General features: G+C 40.9%; 1 protein-coding gene across 1 annotated transcript; it reads left to right on the plus strand.

The window, feature by feature from the left end:
* Positions 1-411: 411 nt before the first annotated feature.
* On the plus strand, positions 412-1,053 carry LOC115488002 (zinc finger protein 844-like; the record flags this gene model as incomplete). Its single annotated transcript, XM_030247041.1, has 1 exon — positions 412-1,053. A coding segment is annotated over exon 1 (642 nt), but the record flags the coding sequence as incomplete, so codon positions are not given.
* Between the last annotated feature and the right edge of the window lie 17,377 nt (positions 1,054-18,430).

Here is an 18,430-nt window from a genome sequence, read left to right on the forward strand (position 1 = left end):
ATCAATGTGGTAAAGCTTTTGCAGGTCACAGTGGTCTCCAATATCATAAAAGAAAACATACTGGAGAGAAACCCTATGAATGTAATCAGTGTGGTAAAGCCTTTGCGGGTCACAGTAATCTCCAATGTCATAAAAGAACACATACTGGAGAGAAACCCTATGAATGTAATCAATGTGGTAAAGTCTTTTCACAACACAGTCTTCTCCAATGTCATAAAAGAACACATACTGGAGAGAAATCCTATGAATGTAATCAGTGTGGTAAAGCTTTTGCACGTCACAGTTATCTCCAACGTCATAAGAGAACACATACTGGAGAGAAACCCTATGAATGTAATCAGTGTGGTAAAGCCTTTGCAAGACCCAGTCATCTCCAATGTCATAAGAGAACACATACTGGAGTAAAACCCTATGAATGTAATCAATGTGGTAAAGCTTTTGCAGGTCACAGTGGTCTCCAATATCATAAAAGAAAACATACTGGAGAGAAACCCTATGAATGTAATCAATGTGGTAAAGCCTTTGCAAGACCCAGTCATCTCCAACATCATAAAAGAACACATACTGGAGAGAAACCCTATGAATGTAATCAATGTGGTAAAGTCTTTTCACATCACAGTAATCTCCAACATCATAAAAGAACACATACGGGAGAGAAACCCTATGGATGTAATCAATGCGGTAAAGCCTTTGCACAACTCAGTAATTTCCAATGTCATAAAAGAACACATACTGGAGAGAAACCCTATAAATGTCATCAATGTGGTAAAGCCTTTGCAGGTCACAGTAATCTCCAATGTCATAAAAGAACACATACTGGAGAGAAACCCTATGAATGTAATCAATGTGGTAAAGTCTTTTCACAACACGGTCTTCTCCAATGTCATAAAAGAACACATACTGGAGAGAAATCCTATGAATGTAATCAGTGTGGTAAAGGTTTTGCACGTCACAGTTATCTCCAACGTCATACGAGAACACATACTGGAGAGAAACCCTATGAATGTAATCAATGTGGTAAAGTCTTTTCACATCACAGTAATCTCCAACGTCATAAAAGAACACATACGGGAGAGAAACCCTATGGATGTAATCAATGCGGTAAAGCCTTTGCACAACTCAGTAGTTTCCAATGTCATAAAAGAACACATACTGGAGAGAAACCCTATAAATGTCATCAATGTGGTAAAGCCTTTGCAGGTCACAGTAATCTCCAATGTCATAAAAGAACACATACTGGAGAGAAACCCTATGAATGTAATCAATGTGGTAAAGTCTTTTCACAACTCAGTAATCTCCAACATCATAAAAGAACACATACGGGAGAGAAACCCTATGAATGTAATCAATGCGGTAAAGTCTTTTCACGACACAGTCATCTCCAATGTCATAAAAGAACACACACTTTTCAGATATAGCTGTCTCCTGTGAGGCTATTCCAGTGCTGAGCAAATACATAAGTGGATGCTCACAGTCATCTATTGGATGGAACACAGGGCTCTCAATGGAGGAGCCTGAGAAAGTACCCAAGGAGCTGAAGGGGTCTACAACCCTATAGGTGGAACAACAATATAAACTAACCAGTAACCCCCAGAGCTCATGTCTCTAGCTGCATATCTAGCAGAAAATGGCCTAGTCTGCCATCATTGGGCAGAGAATCCCTTGGCCTCGCAAACTTTATAAGCCCCAGTACAGGGGAACTCCAAGGCCCAGAAGTGGGAGTGGGTAGGTAGGGGAGCAGTGCGGGGGGAGTGTATAGGGGAACTGTCGGGATAGCTTTTTAAATGTAAATGAAGAAAATATCTAATAAAAATTGAAATATAAAAATCATACTGGAGAGAAATCTATGAATGTAATCAATGTGGTAAAGCCTTTTCACAATTCAGTAGTCTCCAATGTTATAAAAGTACATATACTGGAGGGAAACCCTATGAATGTAATCAATGTGGTAAAGCTTTTGCAGGTCACAGTCATCTCCAATATCATAAAAGAATCCATAATGGAGAGAAACCTTAGAAATGTAATCAATGTTATAAAAGCCTTTTCACAGTTATTGTCTCTATAATCATAAAAGAACCCATATTCGATAGAAACCTTATGAATGTCGTCAGTGTGCTAAAGCCTTTGCATATCCCACTGGTCTTCAAAATATAAAAGATTCCACACTGGAAAGAAACCTCATGAATGCAATCAATGTGGTAAAGACTTTTTAAAACTCTATAGTCTCCATTATTTTCAAAGAACACATAGAAGACAGAAACCTTTGGAAGGTAATCGGTGTTGTAAAGCATTTGATGTCACGGTCATCTATGATGACTTAAAGATCACATACAAGTGAGGACCCATGTGAATGTTATGAACGTAGTAAAGCCTTTGTATGTCATAGTTCTTTAGGCACACACAAGACAAACCACACTGCAGAGAAACCCCAATTTAAATGTTTGCTTTTCTGAGAGTTGGTTTGGTCATGAGATCTCTTCCTAGCCATTGAAAAGCTGAGGAAGAAACCCTCTGAGTATATGAGTATATTTAATATGGTAAAGCCTTTGCACAGTTTTGTAGTCATTTTCATCATGGAAGATTTTGAACTGGGTAGAAACATTGTGAATCTATTTAATATGGTGAAACTTTTTCATTGAACTTCTTTTTATGTATATTTTTCTTTTTATGAGAATATTCATGCTGGAGACAGATGCTATGAATATCAGCAGTGTGGTAAAGCTTTTAAGTTGTTGGGTCCACTGAGGTTCAATACAACTCACACTCCAGGACAATGCAAAGGATAAGAATTTATTGGGCTGGGTGGTGGTGGCGCACTCCTTTAATCCTAGCACTCTGGAGGTGGATGCAGGCAGATATCTGACTTCAAGTCCCAACTAGTATAGAGTGCGTTCCAGGACAGCCAGGGCTATACAGAGAAACCCTGTCTTGGAAAAAAAAATTATTGGAAATATACTCAGAAGTTTATCTTCAAAACCCCACCGCCCATACCCAACCTGAGACAGAAAGTTATATAGCTTTCAGACACAAAAGCCTCAAAGTCCTAGGCCAATTTACAGCTACATTTTCTCCCAAATCAAAACTTGTTTTTATTGAATGAGTCAATAAATGGTGATTGCTAAATCCTTGTATTTGGTTGTTGTTGTTGCAGCTGCGGGTGGTGTTGGTGTTGGGCTGTGTGTGTGCTTTCCCTTCTTTTGTAGACAGTAAGAGATTATATACTACCTGTGTTTTCATGTATATCCTTAACTTCCTCCGGTTAGATTCTACCTCTATCTCTTTGTGTTGGTCAGTATGTTTAGAGAGAGGTTGTTTAAATTTGAGTTTATCATGGACTATCTTAATTTTTTCCATTAACGGTGTAGTCATTTTTTTACATATTAAAATCCAGGCATCTGTTGTTTCTGCGGCACATGTGTGCAAACCCTTCTGGCATCTACAGACTCCAAGAAGACATCTGTGATCTTAATAGATCTTCCTTTATGTTTTTCCTGGCTTTTTACCTTTGCAGCTTTTAGTATTCTTTCCTTGAACTATGTGTTTTGATTATTACACAAGGAAGAGACTTTATTTTTTGGTCCCTTCTGTTTGGTGTTTTGATGATTCTTGTGGTTTCTTTATGTTAGGAAGTTTTTCTTCTAGAATTTGGTTGTCAATACTTCCTGAGACTTTGAGCGAGGATTCTCCTTCCTCTCTTCCTAAGTATTCTTATGTTTAGTCCTTTTACAATGTCCTGGATTTCCATGATATATTATATCAGGAAGATTTAGACTTAACATTTTCATTGTCTGGTTTACCCATTCCTTCTATTGCTTATTCAATGATTGAGATTTTTCTTCCATGTCTGTGTTGTGTGGGTGAACCTTGCCTCTGTAGTTCCTTTTTGCAGTCCTAAATTTTTATTTCTACTATTTCCTAAGTTTTAGTTTTCTTTTTTGCTTCTATTTCCACTTTTATGTATTGAATAGTTTTGTTTACTTCACCCGTTGGTTTGTTGTTTCTTGGCATTATTTTTAGGAATTTTGGCTTCCTCTATTTTCGGTTTGTGTTTTCCTGGCCTTCTTTGTGGAATTTATTGATTTCCTCTAATTTTTTTCTGTTTTCCTGGATTTCTCTAAGTGATTTGGTCATTTCCTCTTTAAGGAACTCCGTCATCTCCATACATTTGTTGGATTATTTAAGACCTTCTTTGACAATATAAATGAGCTCAGAGTCATTAGCCAGAGAGTGATAAATGCTGGTCCTTATTACATTATCAAGTACCAACATCATGGAATGGAATGGCGCTATCTAAGCTAAGTATTCAGCTTAGATTTAACCCGATGTGTGAAATATCCCAAGGTTGTTCTTTCTCCTTACACTGGACGGGTAGCCAAGTAGGCACATTTTGATAGAGTTACTTTTTGTGAGACACCTGTTTTTATCACTAACCTTGGAGTCACCATTAAAAAAAAAAAAAAAAAGACCTGATGGTGACAGGGTGACTGACTTTGTAATTTTCCAGCGTGTATTTATTAATGTCTTGTGAATGAAGACAGACCAGATTGATAGATATGTAAATTGGGGACTTTAGCTTGGTCCAAGCAATATTGAATTTCTTACTTTGGAGATATGTCCAATGCACTTTCAGGGTTTGGTCAGCTCAGATGTTTGTGACACAAGCCATTGGCTGTAGTTGTGTGTCATGTTACAGATCACAGCAACTGATATTGCACACAGGAGCCAGGTCAAAGAGTAATGTATTAATGCCATTTTTTTCTGCCAGATAACTTCTCTCTCTCTCTCTCTCTCTCTCTCTCTCTCTCCATATATATACATATATATGTATATATATTCAATTATATTTCATTTTTCCTTTTTTAATTATTTTTTTCATTTATTTATGTACATCCTGTTTGTGTCCCATTGTGGACAGAGAGACAAGGCAGTCCTCTGCTACATATGTGCCTGGGGCAATCAGCCAGTCCCTGCATGCTCCTTGGTTTTTGGCTGGGAGGTCTGAAGTGTCCAGGTTAGCTCACAGTTTTGTTCTTCTTATCGGGTTGCCATCTTCTTCACCCCCTTAAGTCAGTATAGTGACCTGCCCTTATGTAATATTTCAACCTACAACAATATATCGGTATATCGATCTACATGTTTCTATATCTATCTATCTATTCATCTATATATCTTCAATCTATACATCCTTACATCTATATATCACCTATTAATCTATATATCTACATATCTATATATCTATATGTATATATCTATACACCTATACATCTATATAGCTATCAATAAATATATATCATCTATATATCTATATATTATCTATAAATCTATATATCTATAAATCTATATATCTAAATCTATATATCTATAAATCTATATATCTATAAATCTATATATAAAATCTATATATATAAATCTATCTATCTATCATCTATCTATCTATCTATCTATCTATCTATATGTCTGTACATCCATCCATCTATCTATAAGTCTGTCCATATGTTTAGCTTGATGAAGCCTTGTCTAAAAGGTCTGTTATTTTCTAGGTTTCAGACGTTCAGCCTGAGAGGAAACAGTATGAGTATCATTTGTCTAATACCAGATCCTCGACTCTGGACCCATATTTTAGATAATTTTGGGGATTGTGATTACATCAGTCCTACCTCCCGTGATCAATCAGTAAACACATCTAATGCCTGCAGCTGGCAAGAAGAAAGGTTGATGGCACTTCAGTTCCCAGCCTTGGTGTCTTTGGAAGAGACCATGAAGGAGAGGGAAGAAGAAGCAGGAAAAAGGTCCCATGGGTGGATGGATTGGGAGAGCATGGCCAGGAGGGCGAGCCTGAGAGTATGAGCAGCCTAGGCAGAATATGGCAAGTGAGCCGGGCATGGTGGCACTCGCCTTTAATTCCAGCACTTGGGAGGCAGAGGCAGGCAGATTTCTGAGTTCGAGGTCAGCCTAGTCTATAAAGTGAGTTCCAGGACAGCCAGGGCTATACAGAGAAACCCTGTCTCGAAAAAAAAAAAAAAAGAATATGGCAAGTGATATCTCATAGTTCTTAGTAAAGAAGTAGAGAAATTAGCATAGAGGAATGGTATCTGCCCCATGATGGTGCTTTAATGCTTATAATTATTATTATTAATTATTATTATTTTATTATTTCATATTATTTCACGTTATCATTTACTATATTATTATATCACATTTAATATTATTTCTTATTTTATTATTATTTCATATAATTATATATTTTATTATTTCATATAATTTCTTTTTATATAATATTATTTCTTGTTATTAATTTATCATTTCCTCTCTTCATCTTATTATTATTATTATTATTATTATTATTATTATTTCATACCTCTATAATTTATGTGGTGGTAAGAAATCCACAAGTAATATTTACCACAACAAGTTGGCTGTAAAAACAGCTTGTACCCAATGAGTGAAATGCAATGGAAAGTAAGATGTGTTTTTACACACTTGTAACCTCAGAACCCAACAGACAAAACAGAAACATGGCCAACAGTTATTTTCTTGGGATACAGGAAGAAAGTCCTCTGGGGTCTCTGATAATAAGGTCACACACATATATACACACATACCCCCACATAAACATGCACACACACACATGATTCATAACATACATTAACACATATACACGTACACCACAAACATACTACATACATACATTAACACATATACACACACACCACAAACATACTACATCCATGCACCACACATACACCAAACACACACATACTTACATTCACACACACACATACACCACACATACACATGCACACACACAATGTACAGTAATACACATACACCACACATACCCCCACACAGTCACATACATACATTCACACACATACACATGCACACACACACACCACATACTTACTGTCACACACATACACCGAACAGCACATGCACACACACACCATATACATTCATTCACCCACATACATACAAACACACCACACATACCTCCCTTTTTGATTCTGCTTCATTTTGCTTAACAATGATTTCTAGTTCCTTCTGTTTCTGTGCAAGTATCATGATTTCACTTTTCTTCCTGATTGCATGAAGTCATGTCATGTGTACTCTGTAATCAATTTGGTTAACAAGGGTAAACGCATAAAGCAGGGCCTGAGCTGAGGAATTTGCATTTTGGGTGTTCCACTTAGCCAAGAGTGACATGGAATGTCCCAGAGTCTCTTCTCCTTCAGTGAGCCCCTTGGAGCATGGCTCTTGGCCAAGGTTGTGGGGAAGGCAGGATGAGGAAATCAGTAGCTGACATTGTTTGTGTACCTACTTGCCTGGTGATTTCTGCTGCAACCACCAGGTTATTTGTCTGATGACCTTCCACAGGCTCCACCATCTGCCTGCACTTTGACCCCATGAGTGTTAAATGAGAACTCCTGGAACCTACTGAATCTGGAGGCTTTGAAGCTGTCCTGTGTGATAAGGAGTCTCGTCGGCGAGGACACACACACACACACACGACACACACGGGTCCTTCTGCAGCATAACTTTAATCCATCTCGAGAGAAAAATGATCAGCTTCTGAAGGAGGAGGCCCAGAACACAGGAAACTCGTTCCTTAAATAGACCACAAGAGCGGTTGGAGACATTTTTCACCCTGACTGGTTGCTCACTATCAGCCCAGATGACACCACGGGACACGCAGAGCACAAGGAAAGGAAAAATACCTTAGCACATGTGCAGACTACTTCTTTACCAGTTAGAACACCGGACATCAGTGCCATCTTGTAATGGTGATTGCAAGGGCGGCTCCTCACATCTCCCCCTTTTCTTTTATTTAAAAGGCAACAGGCCACTCAGTACTGAGAGTGGAGATAGAGGTCAAATCCCCAGTGTGCAAAAATAGGGGCATTACACAAAACCTTCTCCCAGGCTCATCACCCGGAGGGGTCTTGGTCCGCTCCCGTGTCGCTTTTTCGTGGGGGAAGGACACTTGGACACTCAACCTTCATACAAGATGACATGTCTCCCTAGAATAGGCTCATTTTATGCCACAGAGCCTTTCTACTGCAGTGCTTAGCCGTGCAACTCTCACGGGCTGCTGAAACACACTCACTCTATCCCGTGCAATGAGACTAGCCTCGTAGGGTGCAAGAGCTGAGCGGCCAGCGACCTATTGCTTAAGTATAGATAACCATATGTCAGGGGAGGCACCGTGTTCTAATGCTGCAAGTGCTTCGGCTATCACCATCTTGTCCCTTTTTGTTTGGGCTTTAAGTTTACAGACCATCCAGAGCAAAAGCAACGCTCCACCGCATAGGATCATGGCAAACAAGCCTACCCCCTCACACTCCTTAAAATAAGAAAATGCAGATGAAATCCAGGAGGAGAGGCCCTCTGTCAATGACCGGTCCACTTGCCTCGAGTTGATCCTTAGAACGGCCGCCCTCAAGGCCTCAAGGGTCTCATCGAATCCTTCAGACAAATTTCCTGCAAGATACAAAGAAAGCTGCCTAGATAGATTAGCTGCATGAGTAAAGATTTCATATTGAACACTGGTAATGCACAGAGCACCCAATTTTCTTTCACAGCCCAACTGGGCCAACTGGTATAGGACACCTATATGTTCCTCAACCAGATCAAGGCACTGATTCAAAATCATCAACCCTCCTTTCAACTGGGCACTAGCACCTGTCTCATTACTTAGAATCCATTGGTAATATGGCCAAATATTTTCTTTTTCTGTAGCATCTCCTTTATCATTCATTACAGCAAAAATGCTATTGAGGTGACAAAACAAAACCCTTTGTTATTTCTTTTCGAGGAAAAAATTTTTGATTGACAAGGTGAAAAAACTATAGGAAATGCAAGGTCCGGATGACACCAAGGCATGCTGCGTATAGCAGTAGCATTGTCAACAGGCCATCGTGATCTTTTTGGAATAGTCGCATTTCCCTTTATCATAATCGTTGTGATGTTTATAGGTGAAGTTACATTATTTCCAACATCAGTTGAGCCTGACTGTGCTCCTTGAGCAACTTGCGTTAAAGCATTAAATAACATTCCAGAGCTCACTTTATTTTTGCTAATGAAATCTGCACAATTAGAGATAACCTTTTTCTTTAAAAATATTCAGTTGCCATAAACAAAAACAAGGTAGAAGAATTGGAATGTGCCAGTAAAGGTACCGGCCATGATTTTACTATGGTCCACAAAGGTATACTTATCCCTGTCTCAATCATCAGTTGTAAGAATAACAGGATCATCTTGAGATTCATCTTGCTCTTTTATGGGCCTTGTCAGTGGCGTCGGAACCCAAAGTGGATTATATTCACCCTGTGGAAAAAACACAAATAGCTCCCTGGGATCTGATTAAGATAGGATCCAGGCCATACCATTTATTATCAAGGACATTCTTCCATTTGACCATTTCTTTGGGTGATTGAGGCCATAGTCCGTGCCTTTCAGCTGGTGATCTCCCAGCATCATCCAATTTTTAAAAGGTAAGAGTAAATATTATAAGGGATAGAGCCATCTTTGGCATCATAGCCTTTATCCCCCCTTTTTGTTTTTGTTTTTTTTAAAGAAGTTTTAATTCTCCTAGTTACCTAATGACTGGTCTGAGTTAGAGGCCTTTATATACATTTCGTGTCCTCCCCAGGACATAGCCTGTGGGAATCGGTTGCCTTGATGCTAGGTGTAGATTATGAAATTTCTGACTAACAAGAACAGAATATTTGTTTCTAGGGTGGCTTTTCAGCCCAGTCATATATACTATTTAGATTTACAAAATAAACTGCTAGGACTTATCTGTTTAGTCTTTTTTGCCAGTGGCTAACTTCAGCTTAGGAATTTCTTCCTTGAATAGGAGCCAGGTAATGATGTATGTGCTCTAATATGTTGGATATAAAAAGGGGTGCTCACGCATCAAAATACAATCTTGTATTTTCATCAAAATTTTAGATACTGAACTGTTAGTCAGTTTTAATATAACATGAACAGTGACTAATTACACTTTCAATTGTTTCTCTTGACGAGAGATTGTAACTAGAATGCTTGAAATGTCATTATAGTCACTTGTGTATAATTTATTTATTTATTAATCAGAAATTAGAGAAAATCTTTAAGTTGTCTCTGCAAATAACTATCTTCTAAAACCCAAATAAATATAAGAATCCTGAGTTTGTATCTTTGCAGGAGCTATCTGTAATCTTTATCAGTTAAAGCTTTATGTAAACCTCTATAACACAAAAGCAAATCCTGGGGGTCATTTCCAGGCAACCCAGGACAAGTTCTTAACTGCCCAAAAACCATTTTCTTAAAGGAACAGTATTTTTCTTATAAGTTGCATAAGCAATTGCAAGCTCTGAGATATAATATTGACTATTAATATACAACTTAAAGTTTGATTGTTCAACATTTTTAAACACCATCTTCAGCATCTTTAATTATCTGTGGTGAAACAGGAGGAAACTCAAAAGAATAATCATGTGATTTAATTCACATATACTTTTCTCTCATATACAGGCTATTTTTTTAAACACAGTAAATGGGATGCATGCATGCATGAATTTATAGGAAATATGGGAGCATGCATGAAAATAAAATTTTAACTTATCTTAGGATAATGATGATCAATTTTACTTCATATGATGGTATGCAATAGATCAAACATCAATATTCTGCAATAACCAAATTAATGGCTGTTTGGAACAAGGAACAGACACTTATACATGTAAGCAAACTCTGTACATTATAACTTTATATAAAGTAGGCAAGTCAAATCGCAATGTATTGATAAATTTCACAGCCTAATTGACCTTTTATAAACTTTGAATTTAAATTTTATTTAGAACAACATCTTGCTAGGTCTGTAATAAGGCTCTAAGAAGTGCCACACAAGCCGAGCTGAGGCTGCTCCCCTCCGAGCTCATCCTTAACCCAAATGCAATCTTTTCTCAATCTGAACACTCTGCCAGAGTCTTCTCAGGTCAAAGATTATCCCTATGTTGAAGTATCCTTAAAGACCTGTTTTCTTGTGTTTGTTGATGTTGTTTAGAAAGACTCTAATCTTGAGTTCCCAATTTTAAGCTAACTTTCTGTTACAAGCAAAAGGCTGCCTGCCCCTTTAAGAGCTCCTTTTGTAATCGGCCCTCAGCAAGGCTTTTTCAGCTGTACTTGGCTCCCAGCCACAGCGCTTTTTGCTGTGTAAATTGAGACAGCCAGCAGATTCAACATGAAACATAAAAACAGTCAGTCATTCAGACAATGAAACAATCATTCAGAAAACGAAACAAAAGACATACATGAATTGACAGAAACATGGACAATTTGTTTTGGTGCACGAAAAGCAGACAATAGACAGACATGGAGCAGAACTTGGTGTCTCAAAGGGACACAGATATCCTAACCAGAGCTCAGAGCTCTGAAATAGCTTATTTTCATTTTTTCTCTTTTTTGCTAAAAGATCCCAAACAGGGAATAACTGCCTTTTTTAAAACTTATTTTCTCTCTCTCATGTTCAGACTCTACTTCCTTATCTCCTTCTTCTGGGAATACTGCCAGAGAAGAGAGAAGAGGCACAGTGACCCTGAGAGCTATCTTTAAGCCTTTTATGAAGGCTGCCTTTTTACTAGGGTCTAAATCATTAGGATCTGAGCTATCAAGTTCTAGGGCTTTTAGCTCTCGGGTGGGATAAATATTACTAAGTTTACCTGTAGGGGGTGCATTTTCACCTTCCCCTTTTTTCACTCCCCACTTCCAACTTCAGGGGAAGTTCTTTTTTCCTTAGACATGTCTTTTTTTTTTCTTTTTATGAGCTCCTTATCTATCACTGCGTTCGGTTTCTGACATGCTGTCCTGAACCTCCTCTCAAAGGGAACAACGGGCTCAAGGTAGACATACCTCTCTGAATCTTATCTTTTCCACTGCAGTTCTGAACCCGCCCTATTTCTGGGGGGCCTCCTCAATGCTGGTGGTGTAGAATTCCCGGATTTCGGCACCATATGTCCCTGTGTGATAAGGAGTCTTGCTGGCGAGGACACACACACACAGGACACACACGGGTCCTTTTGCAGCATAGCTTTAATCCATCTCGAGAGAAAAATGATCATCTTCTGGGGGAGGAGGCCCAGAACACAGGAAACTCGGTCCTTAAATAGACCACAAGAGCAGTTGGAGACGTTTTTCACCCTGACTGGTTGCTCACTATCAGCCCAGATGATGACATGGGACAGGCAGGGCATAGGGAATGGAAAAATACCCTAGCACATGTGCATACTACTTGTTTACCAGTTAGAACACCGGATATCAGCGCCATCTTGTAATGGCGATTGCAAGAGCGGCTCCTCACAGAAGCACTTTGAGAAAATATGGACAAAGTGGAGCACGGGGTATCCAATGTCAGTGAAGCTGGTCTGTATACATTGTAGAAGACATGCATCTGTGAACCCAGAACATGCAGCTCAAAGCATGAATGCTGTGTAGGCTGTAGACCGAATGAGGGCAATGATTGTCCATGCTACAGATGCCCCATTCTGGTGGAGGGTGTTGACCTGATGGACCCAGGGAATGTCTCTATGCCTGTCCCTCAATTTTTCTATGAATCTAAAACTGCCCTAAGATAAAGTCAGTTAAAAATATATTTGGGATCCAAGGAGCTGAAGGGTTTTGCAGCCCCATAGGAGAAACAACAATATAAACCAAAAAGTACCCCCAAAGCTCCCTGGGACTAAACAACCAACCAAAAAGAAACCCATAGCTCCAGCTGCATATGTAGCAGAGGATAGCCTACTCAGTCATCAATGGGAGGAGAGACCCTTGGTCCTGTGATAGTGCTATGCCCTAGTATAGGGGAATGCCTGGGACAGGAAGCGAGAATGTGTGTGTTGAGGAGCATAAGGGGGGGAAGTGAAAGGTGATTTTCAAAGGGGAAACAAGAAAGGGGATAATATTTGAAATGTAAATAATGAAAATATCTAATAAAAATATACATATGCGGACTGGCGGGGTGGCTCCATGCTTAAGAGTTCTTACTGTTCTTTGAGCAGACCCTAGTTCAGTTCCTCCCATGTTGAGAGGCTCACAATCACTGGTAACTCTAGCTCTGGGGGATCGGGTGCCCTCTTCTGGCCTCCACGGGCACCTGCACTAACGTGCATATTCCCAACCTAATGTGCACATATCCGTTAGGGAAGTACATGGCTTTTCTAGTCCAGATCTTGTATTTTTGGTCTGAGTCTGAATTCAGGGGTAGTCCTTTGTAAAGCACTGAGTATTGAGTGCCTGCTTTGTTTATAGCTTCTGGCTAGGGACTGATGCAAGGTAATGATGCCCTCTTGACTTCATGGTGTCCAGTCAACCTGGATGTGTGGGAGGAGGGCAGACACACAGTCCCTACATCTCCCCCCAGTGTGCAGAGCAAGGGAAGTCCTAGGTCCTCCGCTCTTTAAAACAGACTCTGGGGCAAACCATGGCTTGGTTCAGTAAGAACATTGCAAGTATGATCATTGCTGTCAATGGAGAGACTCTGCACCATAAGGGGAAACTGAGACAGTGCTGTAGCCTAGGAAGAGAAGTTGTGCTCAGGTGACAGGACTTTCCTGTCCCATTCTGACTGCCACTTAGCTCTTGAATCAATTACTAGCCTCTTTGTGAGCCCCATTTTCCCTCTCAAGGAAATGGAGGTAACACTGGGCCTCCCTCATTGGTCTGTCCTGAGGATCTCAGTGGACAATGACAGCTTTGAGTGAGGTATAAGACTATTCAGGAACAGTCCCATAATACTGTTCACTGGGAATAGGCCTCCAGTCCCCCTGTGGGGAGCAGACAGGGAGGAAAGAAATGGTCTTCAGAGCTGGCTCTACAGGGGACCTAAGGTTTATTCATGGTGCTGACTGTGTGTTTCTTTGCCCAGATTGGTGAGGGCTTGTGTGCTGTCTGAGTTGGGATATATTTTTACTCCATGTGTATATTTTCTATGTGCCATTTTCTGAGCCAGGGAAGCATGTCTGGACAATATGGGCTTTGAGAGAAAGGCATGGCTGGGGTCAGCCCCAATAAGGTCCAGAGCAGGACCTTGGGTGCTCCTATGAGCCTTTCCAAGCCCAGCCAGGATGCTCCATCAAGCATCCAAATGACCAGAAGGAAAAAAGGTCCTGGAGCCACACACAGCTGCATCTGGATAGCCCAGTCACCAGTTGAGTTATAATTAATATTCTGAGTCCAGAGAGCCATGGCTATGACCATCACCCACACTTGCTTTGTGACAATGTTATTCCAGCTGAGGGTGACCAGTATCTCACCAGGCTTCTGTTAATGGGGGATCATAGGAATTATATGCACACACACACACACACACACACACACACACACACACACACACAAACAGACAGACACACACAGAGAACATGGATACACAAATGCACACATGGTACACACGTGCATACTCATGTAAACACACACACAGTCAGATTTGTTTGGGTACTTGGGGCAAGTGAAGGGATGTTGTGAGCTCACCCAGGTGCCAGTGCCCTATGTAACCTGTGGTCTTCTTTTTCACGGGCATGGTCTAGCAGCTTGTCGAGCCTGTGCATCATCCCCCAGTGGTTCTGATCCCTGCTCTGCCTTGGCCTCCACTTGGTCCTGGAAAAGTCAACCTGAGGCCAAAAGGCCTGCAGAGCATTAGAGCTATGGGTGAAAGGGGTGCCATTTGCAGAGACTGTGGGGACTGTCTCTTCAGTGATCTCAGAGGACAGGTCAGGAAACTGAGGCTGAGAGGTAAGAAGAACCCTGTAAGTACAAAGATGAGCCAGGCATACTTAACCATGAGGCCAGCATCACCACCATTGTTTCAGAGATTGTGCATGTGTCATGGTTCTTTTTAATCCCAATGGCTGCTATCTCAAGAGGTCTGCAACATGAAGAGGCAAATGTCAAGCAGTACTTCTGTCCCTGGCTCTGATAAATGCAGCTAGTTCCCCAGAGATTAGACCAGCAGTTGCCAGCAGACCTGGGGGTGGCTGGGTCTCCCTTACACCTACCCCCAGCCCCCAGACACCCTAGTTCCTACAGCATTCATCGAGGGATTTTCATGGCACAGGGTGTCCTCAGGACATCCTGTGGGTGGAGTTCCTTTCGCCTTCATCTTCTGGAGGGAGAGGATATATCCTGCTGCCTTTTTCTTCACTCCCCCACATTCCATAGACACTCTGTCCAGGTTGTCAGTGAGTCTGAAGGAGATACCTAGAAAGAGGCCCTTGTCTTTGGAAAGAGGGTCTTTGGGTCCCCTCAATCGAAAATAGACACAATGGAATATGGTGTGCACTCCTGGGGCTAAAGAGAGCAGTTCCTGAGTCTATATGACTGAATGTCACCTGCATACATGCCTCCAGGCCCTTGGGTCCTCGAATCCAGATGCTATAAGTGCACAAGTGCATGGTAGGGTCCAGTCATGCCTGGAAACTGAAGCTGGAGCAGAGAAAGAGGTCAGAGGAGTACAAGTTCTAGCCTATAGTGTCTCTTCTCATCCTGAGGCCCTTGGATGCTTTGGTGTACACCCAGTGACTCCTCTATAGCCAAACACACCTCAGCACTGAATGAGGAGAGTCTGGGTCAGATAATTCTTAATCTTATGTCAGAACTTTGCTATGGTGTCAGAAGTCAGAGGATGATCAGTAGAAAGATCCCTCTGAAGATGGGCACCTCCTCCATTCCCACCCACCTGCCTGTGGTTGAAAGCATGTGCAAGTCTGGGGCACAGCCTTGCTGCCAGCTGTCTACCTTGGCAGGCAGTATGGCTGTGCTCAGCATGTATTAAGAATATACTCGCCTTCTGGCTGGCCCACTGCAGCACTGTGTTCCCTGGCCCGGGGGAGTCTCTGGACACCCACAAAGACCCACACAGGATCTGCCACGGGATCCTAAGACCTCTGGTGAGTGGAACACAGCGCCTGCTCCAATCCAATCGTGCAGGACCTGAGACTGCATTAATAAAGGAAGCAGGTAACCCGGCCTGATACGGGGCTCAAGTCCCTTCCGGCTGGCCCACTGCAGCACCGTGGTCCCTGGCCCGGGGGAGTCTCCGGACACCCACAAGGACCCACACAGGATCCGCCATGGGATCCTAAGTCCTCTGGTAGGTAGAACACAACTTCTGCCAGGAGACAGGTTCAAACACCAGATATCTGGGCACCATCCCTGCAAGAGGAGAGCTTGCATGCAGAGAGTACTCTGACCACTGAAACTAAGGATAGAGCTAGTCTCCCAGGTCTGCTGATAGAGGCTAACATAATCACCTGTGGAACAAGCTCCAAGTAGAGACAGTATAACAACTAACTCCGGAGAATACAAGATGGCAAAAGGCAAACGTAAGAATCCTAGTAACAGAAATCAAGACTGCTCACCATCATCAGAACACAGCACTCCCACGCCACCTAGTCCTGGGCGCCCCAACACAACCGAAAATCTAGACCCGAATTTAAAAGCATATCTCAAGATGATGGTAGAAGACATCAAGAAGGACTTTAATAACTCACATAAAGAAATACAGGAGAACACTGCTAAAGAGTTACAAGTCCTTAAAGAAAAAAAGGAAAACACAACCAAACAGGTAGAAGTCCTTATAGAAAAACAGGAAAACACATCCAAACAGGTGATGGAAATGAACAAAACCATACTAGACCTAAAAAGGGAAGTATACACAATAAAGAAAATCCAAAGCGAGGCACTACTGGAGATAGAAACCCTAGGAAAGAAATCTGTAACCATAGACGCGAGCATCAGCAACAGAATACAGGAGATGGAAGAGAGAATCTCAGGTGCAGAAGATTCCATAGAGAACATCGGCACAACAATCAAAGATAATACAAAACGCAAAAAGATCCTAAATCAAAACATCCAGGAAATCCAGGACACAATGAGAAGACCAAACCTACAGATAATAGGAGTTGATGAGAATGAAGATTTTCAACTTAAAGGGCCGGCCAATATCTTCAACAAAATTATAGAAGAAAACTTCCCAAACCTAAAGAATGACATGCCCATGAACATACAAGAAGTCTACAGAACTCCAAATAGACTGGACCAGAAAAGAAATTCCTCCCGACACATAATAATCAGAACAACAACTGCACTAAATAAGGAGAGAATATTAAAAGCAGTAAGGGAGAAAGGTCAAGTAACATATAAAGGCTGACCTATCAGAATTATACCAGACTTTTCACCAGAGACTATGAAAGCCAGAAGAGCCTGGACAGATGTTATACAGACACTAAGAGAACACAAATTCCAGCCCAGGCTACTATACCCGGCCAAACTCTCAATTACCATAGATGGAGAAACCAAAGTATTCCACGACAAAACCAAATTCACACATTATCTTTCCACGAATCCAGCCCTACAAAGGATAATAACAGAAAAGAAGCAATACAAGGACGGAAATCACGCCCTAGAACAAGCAAGAAAGTAATCCCTCAACAAACCAAAAAGAAGACAGCCACAAGAACAGAATGCCAACTGTAACAACAAAAATAAAAGGAAGGAACAATTACTTTTCCTTAATATCTCTTAATATCAATGGATTCAATTCCCCAATAAAAAGACATAGACTAACAGACTGACTACACAAACAGGACCCAACATTCTGCTGCTTACAGGAAACCCATCTCAGGGAAAAAGACAGACACTACCTCAGAGTGAAAGGCTGGAAAACAATTTTCCAAGCAAATGGTCTGAAGAAACAGGCTGGAGTAGCCATTCTAATATCGGATAAAATCGACTTCCAACCCAAAGTTATCAAAAAAGACAAGGAGGGACACTTCATACTCATCAAAGGTAAAATCCTCCAAGAGGAACTCTCAATTCTGAATATCTAAGCTCCAAATGCAAGGGCAGCCACATTCATTAAAGACACTTTAGTAAAGCTCAAAGCACACATTGCACCTCACACAATAATAGTGGGAGACTTCAACACACCACTTTCATCAATGGACAGATCGTGGAAACAGAAACTAAACAGGGACACAGTGAAACTAACAGAAGTTATGAAACAAATGGATCTACCAGATATCTACAGAACATTTTATACTAAAACAAAAGGATATACCTTCTTCTCAGCACCTCATGGGACCTTCTCCAAAATTGACCATATAATTGGTCACAAAACAGGCCTCAACAGATACAAAAATATTGAAATTGTCCCATGTATCCTATCAGACCACCATGGCCTAAGGCTGATCTTCAATAACAACACAAATAATGGAAAGACAACATTCACGTGGAAACTGAACAACACTCGTCTCAATGATACCTTGGTCAAGGAAGGAATAAAGAAAGAAATTAAAGACTTTTTAGAGTTTAATGAAAATGAAGCCACAACATACCCAAACCTATGGGACACAATGAAAGCATTTCTAAGAGGGAAACTCATAGCTCTGAGTGCCTC

This window comes from Mus musculus, chromosome 12 (assembly GCF_000001635.26).
Source record: "Mus musculus strain C57BL/6J chromosome 12, GRCm38.p6 C57BL/6J".
Taxonomy (NCBI): Eukaryota; Metazoa; Chordata; class Mammalia; order Rodentia; family Muridae; genus Mus; species Mus musculus.